General features: G+C 46.1%; 1 protein-coding gene across 17 annotated transcripts in view; it reads right to left on the bottom strand.

Annotated features, from left to right (window-relative positions):
• SCRIB (scribble planar cell polarity protein) overlaps positions 1-21,874 on the bottom strand; it is a 210,767-nt gene that overhangs the window by 118,108 nt on the left and 70,785 nt on the right. For 16 of the 17 annotated variants that reach the window (XM_077493465.1, XM_077493471.1, XM_077493472.1 and 13 more), the window contains exons 15-17: positions 19,993-20,343; positions 12,307-12,369; positions 2,816-2,905 (exon numbers count right to left, since the gene is read on the bottom strand). In XM_077493465.1, the coding sequence (XP_077349591.1) occupies positions 2,816-2,905; positions 12,307-12,369; positions 19,993-20,343 (504 nt within the window). The remainder of the gene's footprint in view (positions 1-2,815; positions 2,906-12,306; positions 12,370-19,992; positions 20,344-21,874) is intronic. The other variant, XM_077493470.1, reaches the window with a different exon arrangement.

The following is a 21,874-nucleotide window of genomic DNA, read 5'->3' as shown; positions in this document are numbered from 1 at the left end:
TTTTTGGTAGATCTAGGTGGATTCTAAAGCATTGTCTTCAATGTTTTCAGTACTAGGGAAACATTATATAGGTTACAAAAATTTGTTACAATAGAGTCCCCATCAGAGGCCCCTATTAGAGGCCCCTATTAGATCAGGGTCCCCACTTACACCAGTGATCCCATTAGAGACCCAGTTACAATAGAGCGGCCATCAGAGGCCCCTATTCCATCAGGGTCCCCACTTACACCAGTGATCCCATTAGAGACCCAGTTACAATAGAGCGGCCATCAGAGGCCCCTATTCCATCAGGGTCCCCACTTACACCAGTGATCCCATTAGAGAACCCATTACAATAGAGTCCTCATCAGAGGCCCCTATTCCATCAGGGTCCCCACTTACACCAGTGCTCCCATTAGAGACCCCGTTACAATAGAGTGCCCATCAGAGGCCCCTATTACATCAGGGTCCCCTCTTACACCAGTGATCCCATTAGAGACCCCGTTACAATAGAGCGGCCATCAGAGGCCCCTATTCCATCAGGGTCCCCACTTACACCAGTCCTCCCATTAGAGACCCAGTTACAATAGAGTCCCCATCAGAGGCCCCTATTACATCAGGGTCCCCTCTTACACCAGTGCTCCCATTAGAGACCCCGTTACAATAGAGTCCCCATCAGAGGCCCCTATTACATCAGGGTCCCCTCTTACACCAGTGATCCCATTAGAGACCCCGTTACAATAGAGTCCCCATCAGAGGCCACTATTAGATCAGGGTCCCCTCTTACACCAGTGATCCCATTAGAGACCCAGTTACAATAGAGTCCCCATCAGAGGCCCCTATTACATCAGGGTCCCCTCTTACACCAGTGATCCCATCAGAGGCCCTATTACATAAGGGTCCCCTCTTACACCAGTGGTTCAATTAGAGACCCAGTTACAATAAAGCGCCCATCAGAGGCCCCTATTAAATCAGGGTCCCCTCTTACCACTATGAGGCTTGTGGTGTGGCTGTAGGAGCAGGGTGGGAACCGGGCGGTGGAGTAGGTCTGGATGGAGAAAGTCTCCTCCTCCTGCGGGTGCTGGGGCAAGCACATTATTGGTTCCCAAGAAGTCGGTGGTCTTAGAAACCAACAATGGGGACGATGACAGCGCAGCGAAGGAAAAATTCTTCCGAGTGGGCGGGGGGTGGAGGGTTAGACAGCCACTGCCATCAGAGATCCACCCCTTGGGCTTGCTTTAGTTTTAGGTTGCACCCTAGCGTCTGCCTCCTGAAGGTGGCGGCTTAAAATGCATCCATGATATGGGGAAGCTGTGTCCTTCAATGTATGATAGAGAACTTCTGCCAAGTGGGTGGGTGGAGGGGGGGTTTGAAGGTGAGAAGACCTCATGGGCAGCCCCGAATCTCTAATCTGTGCTCATTGAGGATATGGCACTGACACTAGCTGCAGGCCGGATTAAATCTTGTGATGTGGGCCTGCGGGACGTAGCTTGGAAGACCCTGATCTAAAGTTGTACAATCAGATTGCAATGTGTGTGGTTACTCAATTGCTGGCATACACTGTTACAAAAAAGAAAAAAAGTCGCCAGCCAATGTTGGAAATGTTCAGCCAGTACTTCGCTGTTCCCCACACTGAATGTATGGACATTCACTGTGCACTGTACATTTCTCTTGCCAATTCAGGAACATGTCTGTCCACTTCGCACAAAACACTACATAAAAGGATTAGTCACCTGCGGCTGCCATTCGGGTTTTTTGGCAGTATACTGACCAGCACTTGTTATGGTTTTCCCCAAGCATGAACACAATCTGTAAACTAAAGCTGAACTCCAGAATAAGCAAATAATATCTAAATCCATTCATCGTGTTTATTCTTCTTGAATCTTGGTGTGCGTTGTGTATTTCTATGCAGTGATCCGGTGTGGGACTTCCTGTCTCTCCATGTGCAGGGTGACTGTCGTCTGTAGAGGGTGGGGCCTGCTGGGTCCCTCCCACAGCTCTGCCAAATCACTTTGATATACAAAATCGTTTGCTCTGGCCCTATTTGGCCTAAACAAGCAAATGACAGCAAACCTGAACTTTGGCTTTAATGTGGTTGTAAACCTCAGACATGAAATATGAATAAAGAATATCGCTTTATAGCAGAGATGGAGAACCTTGGCACCCTCAGATGTTTTGGAACTACATTTCCCATGATGCTAAACTACACTGCAGAGTGCATGAGCCTGATTGGAAATGTAGTTCCAAAACATCTGGGGTGCTGAGGTTCACCATCACTGCTATATTATTGTGAACTTGTCTCAATTCAGAGCACTAATTGTCATTTCTGTCTGCCGCTTCCTTCCTCCGCTATCAGAATCACTTCTGACAAGTTTTCCGGACACCAAGAGAAAAATGGTGACGGGGAGGGACTTCCAGCAGAGTGACAGGCTCAGCTCTGTTTCGGTGAGTTGTATGGAGGGAGGCGTGTCTCTTCCCTCCAATCAGCTCCCAGAGCTCTCCTCAATGAGCTCTGCAGAGTTTAACCTTGGTTCTCCGCCCACTTTTTTTTCTGAACTCTCAGACAAGCTGTTAAATTCAGCACTTTGAATGGATGTAGAGAAGACTGCAGATAAAGCAGGTACACCTCATGTAGGAGGATTTGTTTTCATCCCCATGTATAATCTGACGCCAGACACGTTACTAGGTGTATGTATGGTTTTACAACCTACTTTAATATACACAGTCTGGATTTAAATGCTTTTTTTTCGGGCTATAGAGAAATGTATTTCGATGAAAGTTTTTGCACCTGGAGTTCAGCTTTAAGTGCCCCCCAGTCACCCGCCGAGTTGCTCACCTCATCATCTCCCTTGTAGGGGGTGGAGCCTTTGCCCCCAGCTATGCTGATGCCCAGACCCCCAGTCTGTCGCAGAATGGTGAGGGTAAGCTGGAAGAAGAGCACACGGCATGTTAGGATGATAGGAATATGTAGAGGGTTGGGTGGGGGGGTGGGGTGGGGGGGGATGTGAAATCACATTCAATCACAGGCAAGGCCCTGGAATGATGAGGATGATGATGATGATGAACCAATCACAGCCAGAATATACCCCAAACCCTCCACAGAACAGGAACAGAACATGCATATGTAGAGATTTTCACTAACTTGTATCTATAGTGTCAGAACACAGGGACGGCACAGCCGGAGAACGTCACACATACTGAAATCTGTGTCACTGCAGATATCACATAAACCATCTAATAAAGCTGAACGGGATTTTCATGGGAACTACTCTCAGAACTCAACTGGGACCAGTTGGGTTCCCTTACTGGCAAGACACTATCCGAGACCCTGGCCGTTACCCTCTGCATTAAATAAGGGTGTTCAGTCCCTCTTTTGACCCCCCTCCTGCTTAGCCCCTGGCATCCCTTTAATAAGGTCTGTACACCCGGGGACAAGAAGGATAAGCCAATCAGGTTACCATCGTGATTGGCTGTCGCAGTGGTCACTTGATTGGGATCACCAACGTCCAACCATAAGTACACACCGAGGGCCACCATAGGCAGGCTAGGTCACTATGCTGGAAGCACATGTTCTCAGCACAGAAAAGCTCTGCTGCCCAATGGATGGATGTGTGTGGCTACACTTACATGGGCTGCCTGCATGCAGCATCTGGTGGCTCACGACACAAAAAAATGGCCCATTCACAGTCTACGGGCCTCGTCGCTCGTGTGAATGAAACCTCAGAACAGGGGGTCTCAAACTGACGGACCTCCAGCTGTTGCGAAACTACAAGTCCCATCATGCTTCGGCCTGTGGGAGTCATGCTTGTAACTGTCAGCCTTGCAATGCATCGTGGGACTTGTAGTTTTGCAACAGCTGGAGGGCTGCTAGTTTGAGACCCCTGCCTTAGGGGGTCAGAGACTTGTATAATAAAATAAATAGATTGAGCTAGGATACACTTAAAAGCTTCTACTTTAAAAAAAAAAAACGTCCATTAATATTGAGTCCCATAAAAGAGGTGACTTAATGGCAACAGAGGCAGCACCTCATGGAGCGAAGCAAAAAGACTCTGAAAACTCTGGGAAAGGAAAGTCCTCCATAAAATAAGGAAAATAAGGCATTTACAAAAACAAAACAAAAAAAAACAAAACAAAAAAAAATTATTTTCCATTTGAAATATAGATGAGGATGGGCATTGGATTGATGACACGTTAAAAGAAAAACAAGTGTAATACGCGTTAAGGTCTTACAATAAATTAAAGATGGAGCCTTTTGTAAGGGAAAACACCAGGGGGCGCCACACTAAGTGCAGCATATCACCTTGATTTACTAAGAAGAGACAATGAGCAAGTCACGTGTATGTAAATACAAACGGGCACATTTGATAATCCATGGCAGAGCGTTTAGGACCTCCCCCTGTAATTCCTGGTGGGATACGGCACTCGCGCTGTACAATCCGCTTGGCAGATGACAGAGTAGCGGCCAAAGTCCAGGTTTGAGGAAGAAGCATAAGCTTCAAAATGCATTACTGCCCTGCCACCCCCCCCCCCCATCTACGTAAGAAATGCTCCCCCATTGATGTCACTTCCAGTTCAGCATCACCTGCATTCCATGCTGGTTACCGTGTCCTTCGGTCGATACTCTGTCATCTGCCAGGTGGATTGTGCGGCGCGAGTGCCGTATCCCACCAGGCATTACAAGGGTCAGCCTCAACACTCTCATGGACTATCAGATGTGCCAGTTTGTTTTTACGTAAATGTGAGTTGTTCATTATCTTTTCTTAATAAATCAAGGTGAACTCAATACTGTACTTAGTTTGCCGCCCCTTTTGCGTTTTCCTTTACATTAATATAAAATGTGAAGCGGAATTCCACTTTTATTTTTTATTTTTTTAACATGTTATCAATCCAATGCCCATCCTCATCTATATTTCAAACGGCAAACTGTTTTGTGTAGGGGGTTTTTTGTAAATACCCCATTTTTCCTTATTGTATGGAGCACTTCCAGCTCTGGCTGCCTAGGTGATGACGCAACTAGCAATTCCCATGGACTCCTGGGATATCAGCGTCATGTAACCCAGGAGTCCACGAGAAATCGGCTAATACCGAAATCTCGCGCGACTTCTGGAACGGGATTTTCTTAAAATTGACAGGTTGCTATATCAACGGGGCGGGAACTTCCACCGACGCTGCCATTGCTATAGCAATGTGTCAGGAAGAAAAGAGAGCCATGCAGTGGCATTACAGCGCAGGCGTGAGATCAAGGGGTGCATGCTGGGTAGCCAGCTGCACCAATTCCCTAAATCAGTGATGGTGAACCTTGGCACCCCAGATGTTTTGGAACTACATTTCCCATGACGCTCCACTACACTACAGAGTGCCTGAGCATCATGGGAAATGTAGTTCCAAAACATCTGGGGTGCCAAGGTGCTCCATCACTGCCCTAAAGAAATACAAGAGAGTTTCAGGTGCCCACAGCAGAGCTGGACCTAGCCTGCTTCCCAGATCAGGTTAGGTTTAAACATTAAGTTTAAAAAGGACAAGATTGAGGTCATTAGCTGAATGTTTTTACCTTCCTCTGTATCAACTGTCGGTGAAGGATTGTGTATATGGGTTTGTATTTTATTTTTTTGGGTTGAACCAGGTGGACTTGTTTTTTTAACCTAACTATGCATTGGAGCCAATTATGGCAGAACATTTAAAAACAAAAATTAGTTTGAGGACTGGAACTCCGCTTTAACATTGGCTTACCTGTCACTATTTGCAAAAAGATGCCTAAAAAGAAGAAAAAGCTGCTGGGCATTACCAGTGACGGCTATGGGAAGGGATGGCGATCAGACAGTCCACCTTCCCAATGGTCAACCAGGAGTCTGAAGGTGCCCAGACACAAGGCTGAGGTCCAATCAAATGTGTAACTGACATCTGCTTAGTCAAGTAGCTGCAGGCCTTACATCCATCGACCTAAAACCAGACCCTCAGGCCCGATATGGCAAAGTCACATGAATGGGATGTTCCAGCTTCCAGGTGACCATATCCAGCCAATCCAGATTACAGAAAGGTCACCCCTCAATGACGCTGCACATATATATGGCAGATGCTACACAAGCCTTGGGGCCGTTATCTTAGTCCTGGCTTCATCACTCAATCTGCGGACCAGGAACAAGCATGCAAGAACAGTTCAGACTTGACAGCTACATGCTTGTTCCAGGGTCTGCGACTCACTATGTAGTACAAGCCTATCAAGTACACACACACACTTGTTCCAGGACAGCGAGTAGGGTTGAAGTACCAGTATGATACCTCAGAACCCGCACCTTCAAAATCATCCCAGGACTGGCAGCTCCAATAATTAAATCCTGGAAGACTTACCTTAAAGCGTAATTCATCTTTACCAAAAAAAAAAAAAAAATGCATCTAAGAGGCGCCAGCAGAAAAAAAACAAAAAAACTGTGTAGCTTTAAAGTTCAATAATGCCCCTTACTCTAGGGCAGGGATATGCAATTAGCGGACCTTCAGCTATTACAAAACTACAAGTCCCCTCATGCCTCTGGGTGTCATGCTTGTGGCTGTCAGAGTCTTGCTATGCCTTATGGGACTTGTAGTTCTGCAACAGCTGGAGGTCTGCTAATTGCCTATCCCTGCTGTAGGGTATTGGTCATTTACATTTCTCCCGAAGCCTGACTGAAAAACTCCCAGAGTTTGCTTCATCCTGTCCTAGGACAATGCTGAGACACTCCCAGCCGTTACTCTTCACTTTCACCAAGAGGGAGCCCTCAAAACGCTGAGCTCAGCGCTACTACATTGTGGGAGAGAGGACACACATGTGAGCGGGATTAAATCAGAAGAAGAGCTTTCTCCTGTAATGGTGGAGGTGAACACTAAAGCTGGATACACACTATACAAATTTCTTTAGATTTTCTTCCTTTAGATTTACCAAAACCATATAATAGGAGGTCAAACCTAAACACGTTCAAGAGGAAGTAAACCCTGATGGTTTTGTTTCCTCTTTGTCTCACTGCAAACATAAAGCATAATGGGCTACTATGCATCGCATATTAGCCCATTGTGTGTCACTTACCTGACACAGGAGCCAGCGAAGTCACCGCTGTCCCCTGTAGCACAGAGCGCCCATCTTCTTCTAGGCATCGCTGCTCCGGCCACTCACAGCGCCGGAGCAGCGATGACGTCCCTCCCACGCGTGCGCATGGGAGCCGCCACTAACGGCATATCGCTGTTAGCAGCGGCGTGGTCAGTGCGCCTGTGAGCCGCGGTCTACAGCGCATGTGCCACAGACAGCCGTGGCTGTCTTTTTGTAAATATCTTCTAAACTGTGTAGGTTTAGGAGATATTTATTGGACCTACAGGTAAGCCTTAAAGTGGTTGTAAACCCTTACAAACCACTTTGACCTACAGGTAAGCCTAGATTAAGGCTTACCTGTAGGTCCAAGAAATATCTCCTAAACCTACACTGTTTAGGAGATATTTACAAAAATACAGGCACGTAGGCGCACTGAGCCGGCCGCAGATCACTGCGATATGCCGCTCGTGTCGGCTCCCATGCGCATGCGTGGGAGTGACGTCATCACGGCTCTGGCAAAACACAGCGCCGGAGCAGCAAGACCCGGAAATCACTCTGGGATACATGGCAGCGGCGAAGATGAAGACTGAGGACCGCTTCGGGGGCTTCGTTCTCAGGTAAGTTATTCATAATGAGCTAGTATGCTATGCATACTAGCTCATTATGCCTTTGCCTTGCAGGTTGCCTTTTTTATTTTTTTAATAGCCTTTACTTCCTCTTTAATCAAGGCTTATCTGTAGGTCAAAGTGGTTTGTAAGGGTTTACAACCGCTTTCAATTTGTATGCAATCAGGCAGGCCCTTGCACTACATGGTTGAAGGTAAATCTGAAAGTAAATCCAAGAATAATTGTATAATGTGTATCCAAGCTTAAGGCCCCGTTCACAACTGAGCGTCTTGAAGCTTGACGCTACAAAATGGTGGAGGAGAAAAAAATTAATTATTCTTTATGGAGATGGTTCACATCTCCACTCCAAAACGCTTGAAACTCAAACAAGTTATGGAACTTTTTTTTTTTTAAAGGCAGATTTAGGCATTTTTCTGCTATTTACATTGGTGAGCTTTTGACCTGTACAAAATCGCAGCCAAATCGCTTAACTTTCTGCCTGAAAACACTACGCTCAGGTGTGAAGGGGATCTAAGAGCTGGTTAATTGCCATGTCTGGGAGTGTTTCAGTCATGGCTTCGGGAGGTACATAAATGGCTTACACTATAGCAAGGGCATAATTCAACTTTGGACAAAGCATCAGGGCTTTTTTTTTTTTTTTTTTTTTTTTATCTACAGGTGCCCCTTACTAAAAAAAAAATAAAAAAATAAAAATAAAAAGGTAGAGCACTTAGAAATAATCCTGTCTCGAGGAACCCCTTCTGGAACTAATTCATAATGTGTCAGTGGGAAAAATGCAGTTACATTGGTGGCCAGTGTAAGTGACCAATGTGGCCAGTGCACCTTACATTGGTGGCCAGTGCAGCTTACATTGGTGGCCAGTGTAAGTGACCAATGTAGCCAGTGCACCTTACATTGGTGGCCAGTGTAAGTGACCAATGTGGCCAGCGCAGCTTACATTGGTGGCCAGCGCAGCTTACATTGGTGGCCAGCGCAGCTTACATTGGTGGCCAGCGCAGCTTACATTGGTGGCCAGGGAAAGTGTTTATTTTACAGCGGCCAATAAAATGCCACACTTTTAAAACAGCTAAAAAGATCACTGGTGTCATGCTTGCTGATCCTGCCAAGCAATGTTGACCCTGGAACTAAGCAAGCACCATAAGGGGTCAATCAGCCATAGATCATCAAGGAGTTCCTAAAAACCTCTGAAATAACCGCCATTGAAAATGGCTGGCTTATAGCACACACTGTCGCTAGGCGGAATAGAAATCTTGTTTTTTTTTCTTTTCACCGGGTAAATTGGATTGTTTCTTGCACCATTCGTATTTTATTACTCACCTATCCTGAAAATTCTGCTACCATCCGTCACTGTACAGGATTCCCAATGGATATATAGCTAAAGTCTGTAGTTTGTTTGTTTTTTCTACCTGTATTTTTTTTTTTTTTTTAAGTACAACCTCTGAATGATTTTTTTTTTTCTTTGTAAGTTACTAGAATTTGAGGTTTTTTAATATTACTTTATACAGGTCGGTGAATTTATTGATCTGATTTAGATTTTACAGATTATGTAAATCTAATATCTAAATCTTTATTTTATTTGGTAATTCATACCAATTTTTTCATACTTTTTATATATATTCTTTCGTTGTATCCTAATAGCTTTGATGAAGATGAAGTGATGAAGTAATTCCAGGTCCCCAGAACATATTGGCCCCGTCTTCGCTGATCTTACACTGGAATAAATTTATATTTGGATGAGTTATTCTTGGTGTGGCGTCTTATTTATGAACTATAGAAATCCTTTGGCATGGAGAAGCAGCCAGGCCAGAATTCAGATCCCTTGTCTACACATCACCACCACCACATGTAATAGGATAGCTAAAGGGTTCCTGAGCGCCTCTTTTTTTTTTTTACCTGCTGGACTACAGAAATCTGCCCATTTCCCACCTCTCCCCCCCCCCCCATCCCATGCATACAATGATTTCATTTCCAGAAAAACAACACTGGTCCCTCGATTCCTTTGAGCCTGCCCACGCATTGTGGATAGGGGGGGGGGGGGGCCTGGGGTGCCTATGCTTATAGAAACCAACCCCCCAGTAACTGCCCATTAAAGACGTTTTCAAGCACGATGATGACCTCACATGGTGTAACAAAAGCCTTTTCTCATTTCAGGAAAGGGATCAAAAAATAAATAATAATGCCGAGACATGACAAGTCACAGCCTGTTGCTGGCAATGGCCGACTTTGTTAACAATACCCCAATGTTAGTGTCACTTGCACGTATTATGCCCCCAGTGTTGAAGTCAGTAGGAGGAATAGTGCCCCGTTGTTGGTGTCGGTGCAGGAACTACTTTTGCAACTCAGTGCAGCGCTGCAAAGTCGGCACTGCACCGATTGGAACTCTGCCATTGCCAGCAATAGGCTGTGACTTGTCATGCAGTTTGACATGACAAATCACTTCAATGTGAACAAGGGATTCGTGAAATTTAAACCCAAGCCTCCCGTTAAACCTCAATTATGTCTCGGCTTTATCATTTATTTTTTGATCCTTTTCCTGAAATGAGAAAAGGCTTTTGTTACACCCTGTGAGGCCATCATCGAGCTTGAAAACGTCTTTAATGGGCAGTTACTGAGGGGTTCGTTTCTATAAATTTAGGCACCCCAGCCCCTCCCCCTCCCCTATCCACAATGTGTGGGCAGGCTCCAAGGAATCAAAGAAGCAGTAAACTGGCCCTTTCTTTAAAAAGTTTGGAGACCTCTGCGGTAAAGGATAAGTTCACCTTTGGGAACATGTTACATGTTCCACCCGGTTTTACGGTGAGGAGAGCATTCGCTGCATTACCTCCTCACCGCCTGCTTTAAAGAAGAAGTAAAGTCAAAGCTTTTTTGGCTGTACTTCTATAGATCACAGGAGTGCAGTTCGTTCTGCACTCCTGTGATCCATTTTCAGCCAAAAGTGGGATGAAGCCCGTTGACATCACAGAGCCAGTCCAGGCTGGCCTGAAGCCTGCACTCGCCAAGAGCCTGAGCAAGACCCCCCCACCCCCCCTCCACAGCCCAGTGCTTCGGTGAGCACTGGAGGGGAGAGAAGAGAGTCGCTGACTGACAGTTACAGCTCTCTGCTCAAAGCAGAGGCAGATAACTGAGCAATCAGCGATGTTATTTATTTATTTCAAGTACTTATATAGCGCCATCAATTTACGCAGAGCTTTACATATACATTGTATATTCACATCAGTCCCTACCCTCAAGGAGCTTACAATCTAAGGTCCCTAACTCACATTCATACATAATAGGGACAATTTAGACAGGATCCAATTAACCTACCAGCATGTCTTTGGAGTGTGGGAGGAATGGAGGAAACCCACGTAGGCACAGGGAGAACATGCAAACTCCAGGCAGGTAGTGTCGTGGTTGGGATTTGAACCAGCGACCCTTCTTACTGCTATCCACTACACCACTGTGCCGCCCAGTTTGATCGCTCAGTTCTCACCACAGAGATGGTGGGCGGGGGCAGATGCAGGATCGGATCAGCGCTGCATCCACCTAGGTGACAGGTCGCAAACTCTCATGAGAATGAGAGAGAGAGCTGTGCATGATGTCATACGCCTAGGCTAATGACCAGACAAGAAGAGAAAGTGGGCTGTATAAGGGATTTACCGGGAGAAAAAAAAATGGTTTACTACCCAAAGTTAAAACAAGGGCAGAAGATTTAATAGATGGAAAGATGAAAAAATGACTGAAGGTCACACTATACAGAGGAGCCTTAGCGTAGGCACTGTGGTTTCCAGATATATTTGCAAATGTATGCAACAAAAACCTCTGTTTTTAATGTGAATTGTCAGACAGTTTGTTTTTAATTTGACAGGCTAGCTGGTAATTGTGCTGGTAAATTTTTGTCACATTCTGATGTGCAAAGGTTAAATAAAACTTGCAGCGCCGCCCATACAGAAACAGAGAACTCCCTGCTGGCTGCGGTGAAGGGAGCTGGCGTCAGTGCCCCATTCTGTAAGAGCATTATCAAAGAGAAGAAAAGGCACCGCTCACCAACCCAAAGTATCAGCATGTAGATGAATGTGGCCTCAGTCAGTGTCACTTCAGCCACACCCCCCCTGACATGTTTCGCCTCACTCACAGGGACTTGGTCACAGTGGGACGAAACATTTTAGGAGTGAGTGGCACTGGCTGAAGCCAAATTTATCTACATACTAATGCACTGGGTTGGTGAGCGGCGCTTTTACTTTTCTTTGTTACTGCAAATGCTAGTTATAGATTGGAGTGGTTGCCATCTTTTTGTATAGCTTGTTCAAGTGATAACAGGGCACATAGGAAACAACTGCTTTCTGTGTGACCTCTAATGCAGAAAACCGAAGCTCTCCGCACAAGTGTGAACAAACACCCCCCCCCCCCCCCCAAAACACTTGATAGAAAATCTTTTCCATTTTTTTGTGCCATCTCAGAAGACGAATTCTGAATTTTTCTAGAATCTACAATCCAGTGTGAGAGCAAAAAGGACAGACATGAGATACAACCATCACCGGGGGGGGGGGGACCGCGGAGCTGCGGGGTGAGGAGCGCGCTTGATTGGCTGAGTGATTTCAGGTAAGGATGAAGGGAAGGCGGAGGCAGAGGGAGGAACAGAGAGCGCCAAGCTGCGGTACACACCTCTTCCTCCTCTATCCTTGCAGGCTCAATCAGAAGATTATTCACTTGATCAAACGACACACCCTGTTAGGAAGGGAATCCGGCAGAGAAAGATGAAGAAAAGAGAAGAAAGAAAGAGACAGGCATGCGTATTAGTGGAGCAAAAATTAACAAAAAAAAAACACCCAACACCAATGACCCACCTTTGTTGTGTCTCCTCTGTGGCAACATATTAGACATCGTCATTCCTGCACAGTTACTGTTAGACTGGAAGTTTGGCTTAAAGAAGAACTCCAAGAAGCCCTGAATATGTATGAGGACCACGTAACGCGTGTCCACGCTATCTGGTTTTAACTCTGGCCAAATTAAAATCATTTTTAGTGAGAACCAATCACCACTGGCAATTATCTGAACACTTTTAAAATAAGAATTGTGCAGACTCATTTATAAAAGCCTAAAAAGTTCGGGATTGTAAAAAACAATCAAAAAAAAAAACAAACAAAAACAAATAACGGTGGATGCACCATAGATCTGATGCTGCAATCTGTCCCCCACCATCTCTACAGCGAGAAATGAGCGATCAAACACAGCTGATTGCTCAGTTCTCCCCTATGCTCTGAGCAGAGAGTCGGGACTGTCAGCAGCTCTCTGATCTCCCATCCAGCGCTCACTGGAGCGCTGGGCTGAGGAGGGGGGCCGGAGGGGCTGAGGAGAGAGCGGGGAGGGGCTGAGGAGAGAGCGGGGAGGGGCTGAGGAGAGGAAGGGGAGGGGCTGAGGAGAGGAAGGGGAGGGGCTGAGGAGAGGAAGGGGAGGGGCTGAGGAGAGGAAGGGGAGGGGCTGAGGAGAGGAAGGGGAGGGGCTGAGGAGAGGAAGGGGAGGGGCTGAGGAGAGGAAGGGGAGGGGCTGAGGAGAGGAAGGGGAGGGGCTGAGGAGAGGAAGGGGAGGGGCTGAGGAGAGGAAGGGGAGGGGCTGAGGAGAGGAAGGGGAGGGGCTAGGCTCAGGTTCTCTGCATATAGCCGAGAGGCTGAGCCAGCTGCCAGTCCAGGCTTCTGGGTGGAGCCCGACTGTAAAGTCTGGGTGGATCCCGACTGTAAAGTCTGGGTGGATCCCGACTGTAAAGTCTGGGTGGATCCCGACTGTAAAGTCTGGGTGGATCCCGACTGTAAAGTCGGGATCTTTCCCCTGCCTTGACCGGCTGAGTGGTGTCAGCCGACAGCGAGACAAGGGAGCGCAGAATGAACTGCACTCCTGTCATCCATAGAAGTACTGCCAAAAAAAAGCTTTTCTTTTGCTTTACTTTGGTTAAAACACTTCAGCCCAAGTTTAGCTGGTTCTAGTAATCCTGTCTTTTTTTTTTTTTTTTTTTAATGACATCATTTACATGCTATTTGTATTACTTTTTTTATCAGCACTAGATGTTATATTTTTTATATGATTTAAAAGTGATAAGATTCCTTCCCCCCCCCCCCCACTCAAATAATTAAACTCGTCATATTTAACTGCTTTGTGCGATGGTTTTGCACAGAGCTGTTCCGGACCTCCTCTTCTGGGGTCCCCTGCCGACACATCTTGGCTCATCCACTTCTCCAGTGCATCCATAGCAAGCCGCTTGCTTTCGGAAGCACTCATGCGGGTTTGACCTTGAGTGGGTTGTGCATCTCTAGACGCGCACACACACACACACACAGCGAAGCTCGCCCCTTCCTCCCGCTTCACAGGACTGGACTGATAGCAGCAGGAGCCAATGGCTCCCGCTGCTGCAGGGTCTCCTGTGAGAAGAGAGAAAGGGAAGAGCTGCTACAGAGGACAACAGTACTAGATTGAGATCAGGCTTGGATAAGTGTTCACGGGGGGGAGCAAATTTTGATACTTTTTTTACCTTAACGCAGAAAAAAAAAGTAATATGTATGTTGCAGTTTTTTCCAGTCCTTAGGTGTGGTGGCTGCATTACTTTTCTTTTTACCTGGTGATCCCGCCTAGAACACATTTCATGTCCTAGGATGACAACACTCACCATCCTGTATCTATAGAGCAGCAGCGCCCCTCCTAGAACAGGAGACATTAGGACTACAGAATAGCTCCCTTTCCCACTTAATCTTGATAAGATATGGGGGGGGGATTTTGTGTAATCCAGATAGAACTAGGAACAAAGTAACTCAGATCAGCCAGTCACTGGCAGCAAAACAGTGATCGGCTCACTGGATTTCTGGCAGAATCATCTTGCACTTATCGAGCAGATATAAAAAAAAATGATTTTGTAGTATGTTTAAAGTTTTTTTTGTAGTTTTAGGGCCAGTTCACACCAGATGCAGTTCCAAGCAGTTGTTTTCTGCACCAATACAGTCAGTTCCGGTCAGTTTCTGCACCAAAAACTGACCGGAAACTGACCAGAAACTGACTGCATGGCGTGAACTAGAGCCATTGAAATACATGGGAAACTCTGTGCATGCATTTTTAGTGCACAGAACTGCATCTGTTGTGAACTGGCCTTCAGATTTTGAGTGCAGATGGATTATAACCCCTTTCATTTTCGTCTGCGCCCCTGTTAGGGAGATTCACCCTCAATATTTGTCCTGTTTACCATTTATCATTGAAAGAAAAAAAAAAACTTTGGGTTGTCCCAAGAAAAGTAATAGAGAGGAAATCTTTCAATGGGGACACCAGTTCTGGTGATCTGGTGGGCTCCAACATATGCCCTTAACCGGTTCCCGACCAGCGCACGCCGTTGGCGTACGTCGGCAGAATGGCATGGGCAGGCATATTGGCATACAGGTACGTCCAATATTTAATGCCGCCCTGCCATCTCGAGCGCGCCCCGCCGGGACCCTCGTGAGTCCGGTCACGGGTCCCGCGGACTCGATCGCCACGGGCATACCCGCGATCATCTCACGGGACGGCTGAACGAGGAAATGCCGTTGTAAACAGCATTTCCCCGTTCTGCCTAGCAACTATTGACGCTGATCTCTGCTCCATGTGATTGGAGCAGAGATCAGTGTTCACTACATTAAAGCCCAGCCCCCAAAAGTTAGTAACACACCCCTAGGAACACTTAACCCCTACACTGCCACCCACTGGTTAACCCCTTCACTGCCAGTGTCATTTACACAGGAATCAGTGCATTTATATAGCAGTGATTGCTGTATAAATGACAATGGTCCCAAAAATGTGTCAAAAATGTCCAATGTGTCCGCCATAATGTAGTAAAAAAAAAAAAATTATTAATAAAAATGCCATAAAACTATCCCCTATTTTGTAAACGCTATAACTTTTGCGCGTACCAAAAAATACGTAGAAGAATACGTATCGGCCTAAACTTAGGGAAAAAAATGTTTTTTCTATATATTTTTGAGGGATATTTATTATAATAATGCGTGTTTTTTTTTTTTTAAATTGTCGCTCTATTTTTGTTCATAGCGCAAAAAATAAAAACCGCAGGGGTGATCAAATACCACCAAAAGAAAGCTCTATTTGTGGGAAAAAAGGCCGTCAATTTTGTTTTGGGAGCCACGTCGCACGACCGCGCAATTGCCAGTTAAAGCGACGCAGTGCCGAATTGCAAAAAGTGGTCTGGTCTTTGACCAGCAAAATGGTCCGGGGCTGAAAGTGGTTAAATTTGTAGGGATTTGCACTCACTTCCAGTTTTGGCTATGGGATAGGAAGGTATATCTCCCCAATGGGACACAGATGACAAAATAAAATCTGACAGAGGTTATAACCCTTGCTTACACTATCGAAAAGGAAAAAAAAAAAAAAAAAAAAAAAAGTTTTGCCCTGTAGTTCCACTTTAACAGACCAAAATAAGAGAAGCCCATAGTTAGGCTTCACATATACTTTAAGTAGCTCGAGGATATGGGAACAAAAGTCGTCAAGGGCATAATGGCCTGCATGAACAATTTAACGACCGTCCCACTGCAAGGGGGAACAGCTAAACGTGTTCTGTGGTTGTATAGCGTTAAAATAAATAAACTAGGCTGGAGTTCTTCTTTAACTTGGACTTTCACACCCCAAAACTGTGTATTATTTCTGCGGTCAGATGCACCACGAGACATGAAAACGTGTGACAAAAAAAAAAAAAAAAAGCAGCATGATTACATAATCACAATACGGACGGACTCTGCTGGGACATCTCCTTCCCTGAAAGAGCAGAAAAAGCGAGGCAGCACCGGAGACAACATGGCAATCGGTTTAGTTGATTTCTTTCAATGTTGGAGCAGTTAAAGCGCAGCACAAAGCAAGCTGGGTGTATTAAGGGAAAAAGGATGGCAAAGCAGTGGGGGTGAGGGGGGGGGGGGGGGGGCTGGATGAATAGGGGGCAATTTACACAACAAAAAAAAAAAAAAAAAGAGGGAAAGACAACTTTGCTTTGCTTTCCATACTTACATTACAGATTCTTCAGCCAGTGGCGCAGCACAAAGTTCTCAGGCCCTGAATGTAAATTCAGAACCACCCCCTGATACACCAATCAACCCTCACCTGTAGATTTTACTAGATAATATCATGTGGGGCTTACAGGATAAATCAAATTTAAATTTTTTTTATTTTTTTATTTTGATGGCAACACAGTTTTATTTTTGCAGCAGTATATATATTAGTGGTTTTGTTGAGAAAATGGAAGACTATATCTCAACAAGCTCTGGAACTACAAGACCCAGCATTACCTGGAAATCTCATGGTCTTTGCGATTGCATGTATCTACATGGAGTTAAAGAATACATTTCATCAGTAATAACTACCGATTCATATCAAAATATTGAAACCACAATTCTTATTTTTATGGCTGTCAGCACCTTCCCCTGTATGAAGCCCAATTTGTGGTGCTCAAGGCAGAGCTTTTACCTCCCTCTACTGTGAGCACAGCTGGCACAAAGTACTGTTGCACTAACATGCCCCTTTCTCCCCTAGCAGCAACTAAGGATGAGCTTCGGCGTGATCGCACAGCCCACGTGGAGAGCCCGCCAGGAAGTCGGCGCATCGCTGATCACAGGCAGTAAGAGACATTTACGGATCTCTGCAGCCGCACATCAGGACAATGTCTCACTGCTTGTGATTAGCACAGTGCTGTGCCAACTTCCTTGCGGGCTCTGCACGTGGGCTGTGCGAACACGCTGGAGCTCATCCTTAGTAGCAACGGTGCTGATCTCGGGCATGTGGCTGCTACCAGAGACAGTCACTGTCAGTAACCCCTAATTAGGTAATCAACACCTACTGAGCAACATGGCTGAACAGCGGGGAGGGGAGGGAGGTGTGCTGTCAACCATGCTAGCTTAGCATCAACAGCAATGATGAAAATGCAACAAAGCACTCTATGTACTTTGTCCCTGGAGGACTGAAAAAGGTAGAGGATGTGCATGATGAACTGTAAGGTGACTTTACACTGGACCCCCTTCCCCCATCCCACCCAGTCCCGCTGTACCAGATTGCCGCAATCCCCCGCTGTCAGACACAGAAAAGTCGCCTCACCAGTCTGGGGAATTGAAATCCTACTGGCTCTCTTTCCTATCCGTGCTGACAGTACAGGCTAAACAGCTTCTGATTGGTCAGTGCAATCCATGTGATGGTGATGACCAATTAGAATCCCTGTAATCTGTACTGGCTGAGCAATATGGATAAGAGATGAAAGTGATTGTAAAGTCTTTTTTTCCCTATAAAAATAACAGACATTTTATACTTACCTGCTCTGTTGCAGTGGATTTGCACAGGGCAGCCCGGATCCTCCTTTTCTCGGGTCCCTCTTCTGTGCTCCTGGCCCCTCCCTCCTGTTGAGTGCTCCCACAGTAAGCAGCTTGCTATGGGGGCAACTGAGCCAAGTCACAGCTCCCTGTATCCATTCAGACATGGAGCCCCGACCTGGCCCTGCCCCCCCCCCCCCCTCTTCCATGATTGGCTAGCTGATTGCTTTGATTGACAGCAACAGGAGACAAAGGCACTGCTGCTTTGTCTCAGCCAATCAGGAAGGAGAATCTCGGACGGCTGAGACACTGGTGGACATCACCGGACAGAGAGGGACCTCAGGTAAGCATTAGAGGGCTGCTGCACACAGAAGGCATTTTATCTTAATGTATAGAATGCATTAAGATGGAAAACTTTCTGCCTTTACAACCCCTTTAAGCCGCGGTGGTTTCAAATCCCAGGACTGCTAAACTGGCTTTTTGGTGTGTGACAGCGGGGGGATTGTGGCAATCTGGTACAGTGGGACCGGGTGGGATGGGGAGGTGGTCCAATGTAAGGTCACCTTACAGATTCTCTGTAAAGGTGAACTTACACTTTAAAAAAAAAAAGGAGAACTATGGCCAAAGATCTTTTGGCCCCATTTCTCCTGTGGGTCACAGGAGTGCACTTCGTTCTGCAGTCCTGTGACCCCTATTCAGCTGACAGCAGGCTAAAGCCTGCTGTGGGCCGACATCGCTGAGCTGGTCCAGATTCCGGAGGGATCCATCCTGATTTTAATGTCGGGATCCTCCCAGATTCCTGACCAGCAGCTGGCTCAACCTCACAGTGAGCTGAGCCAGCCGCTCCTGGCCCCCTGCACAGCCTAGCACTACAGTGAGCACTGGAGTGGCGGAGATGAGAGCCGGGCACTGACAGTCACCAGTTTACTGAGAACTGAGCGATCAGCGGTCTTTGATCACTCGGTTCTTTGTCTTAGAGGCAGCAGGGGACAGATGCAGCAACATAATGATGCTGCATTCACCCAGGTGAGTATGTGTGTTTGTTTTTTTTTTTAAATCCCACACTTTTTAATCTGAAACAGAAAGGTAACCTAATCCTGGTTAGCCCATACAGACATTTTGCTGAATAAAACTCATGTGAAATAAAAAAAAAAACTAATTGCTTAGATGCAGTAACCAACCCCATTCATTTTTTAGTTCAAAATATCCACCCAACCAATCTGTCGTTTTTTTTCTGCTGCCCTTTTCCTACTATGTTCCAGAGTAAGCCCATCACCTCCTGCTATGTGCAGGAAGGGGGAAGTTTGACCTGCAAAACTTCCACAATGTGCAGTATCGCCCCTCCCCCACTTCTCTTTTACAACTTAATAAGCCTAATATTCTGGGAGAATTTTTATATATGAAAAAGTTGTGCAGGTTGGAAGAAGATACCACAGCTGACAGAACAGCCCTCTGTGTCCCTTCATCATGCCAGGGGGTCATTTGGTGCCCCCTTTGTGACCAGGTCCAGTTAGAACTGCGACCACTGGGAGCTCTACTGCTACGCCACTGCCTTTAGCTTCTGCAATGTGAATTGAGATTTTTTTTTTATTATTTTTTTTTTTTTAGTCCAGCAATTACTGTCCAATTTTTTTTTTTTACAATCAAGTTTTATTAAACAATTCACAATAAGGCAACAGGAAGAGGTTTAATCTGAACAAAATGTTATATATTAAAAAGGGCATCCTGAGATATAAAATAGGGGGGGGGGGGGGGGGGAAGGAGGTACATGACATGGGAGAGGGGGAGGGGGAGGTTAGGCTATCCTAGGCAGGCATAGAAGAAGGGGGGTTCTGGGAAATGTGTCAGCCGATGTGAGCCTGGGATTCAGGACACACAGAGTTTGAGACACATGCTGCATGTGATTAAACGCAGCCACTGCGACTGCTGCACCAATCACCCTTGTCCATGACATCAACCAAAAGGGTTGAACGTGGCGATCCTCACCCGCTCTATCCACGTGGTCATAAAGTGTGCGAGGAAATCAGACATTTCGTACCTTGACATTCTGCTGAGCACTGTTCCTCTCCTCTCTAGTCCCTGGTTCCCAGTCCTTGTCGTCCTCCTCCTCTTCTCCCTCATCTTCATCCTCCTCAGCCTCCTGTGAGCACCTCATATATCCCTGACCATGTCCTTCCTCATTCTCTGGCAGTTCACAGGAGGCCTGTCCCTGCAATAAAGCCACCACGGCTTCTGTATTTGGCAGTTTTGTGATCTTTGAGTGCTTCTTGTAGTGCGGTGTGTCTTTACGGATCAGGCGCTTCTTTTCCAGACATACCCTATCTTCGTCATACTCATCCTCCTCGTCGTCGCAGTGCACCAGAGTCTCCTCTGCAAAGCGTACTGAGTGCTGCCAAAAAAAAAAAAAAAAAAAAAAGCAAGATGGCTGAGAGGAAAAAAAAAAGAATTCACAATAAATATGCTTATCGATTAGTGACTATTAGGTTTGGTTCACACTACAGCGACCTGAAAGTCTCACAACTTACGGTGCGACTTTGCCAGGCGACTTGAGTTCTACATTGAAGCGACTTTTAGGAATGCCTGGGTAATCTTCCTGTAATGTCGGATCCAAATCACATTAATATAAATGAGGATACGACTTAAAGACGACTTCCATTAACCACTTCCCAAGCGGCTCCAGTACTTATAAGGCGGCAGGGTGGCTCTCCTGCACGAATCGCCATATATGTACGGCAGCTCCTTTAGGCCGGGTTCACACCATAGCGATGCGGGAACGCCGCGAATCCGCAGCGTTTTCCCGCATCGCATTACTCCCGCCGGCAGTTTACACTGCCCTATGCGGACGGCTGGGAGTGTCAATGATATGTTAATGACACCCCCAGATCCGTCCGCATATCGCAGTGCGACCTGCCGACTCGCACAGGAATCGGATCGCATGGTGTGAACCCCCATGCGATCCGATTCTGTTGCGGACCAAAAAAAGGGTCCCGTGCGAGAGCGATGCGAATTCAGCCATACTATCTGTATGGCTGTACTCGCATCGCTACGGAGATCGGATGTGATTTGCGGTGCGAATCACATCCGGATCTCCCCCCGCAGCAGTGTGAACCCAGCCTTCAAGAGGAAGTAAACCCCGGGCCGGTTTTTCTTTTTTTTTTTGTTTTTCAATTTAACATTCAGTAGCTCACTACAAGGTCTGTAAATACCTTCGGGTCTGTCTTCTCTTCATTTCTGGGTATTGGCCGTGCCATTTTTAGAGCAGTTTACTGAATTATGTAGTCACTTCCTCCCTTACTGTGAAATCTCACGCATGCGCAGTAGCGCCGGGAGTAACAGGAAGAAGAGAATCAGTGCAGCATCGCGAGACGTCTCCTCTGAGCCCGTTCAGAGGGGAAGCTCATTCACAGTAATTTCCTGACATGCAGGGAATACACAAACGGCACACTTTACATGCCGTTAATGAAAGACCATACGGCGCAATCGCGCATTACATCATCTACGAGAAAAAGACTATTTTCATTGAAAATACAGCAGTAAGTACACTTTCACACACAGCGATCAGCTGCCTGTGAAACAAAAATGCCTAAAATAATCGCCAGAAATACGTCCAGAATTATGGATGTTCAAACATCTGTAACTTTTTGCAAGAAGCCTTTTTTTATTTTTTATTTTTTACACACTTGTCTACACTAGGATACAAAACATCATATAATGAATAAGATACAATGTATCTTTTTCTTTATTTAAGAGGCTAAAACAACACAGGGGTGGGCTGTACAATGACTGATCACTGTGATAACTATCACTGCGATAGCTCCTGATTGGCTAGGACAAGACCCAATGCCTGAAGGAGCACACATGCTCCGAACGCGTGCGCACTGACATCATCACAGCGCGACCCCAAACAACCCACCAGCTGA

The sequence above is a fragment of the Lithobates pipiens genome, unplaced genomic scaffold (assembly GCF_037356315.1).
Source record: "Lithobates pipiens isolate NorthernLeopardFrog02 unplaced genomic scaffold, aLitPip1_a1.2 Scaffold_19, whole genome shotgun sequence".
Lineage (NCBI taxonomy): Eukaryota > Metazoa > Chordata > Amphibia > Anura > Ranidae > Lithobates > Lithobates pipiens.
This window is presented reverse-complemented; position numbering and strand designations above follow the sequence as displayed.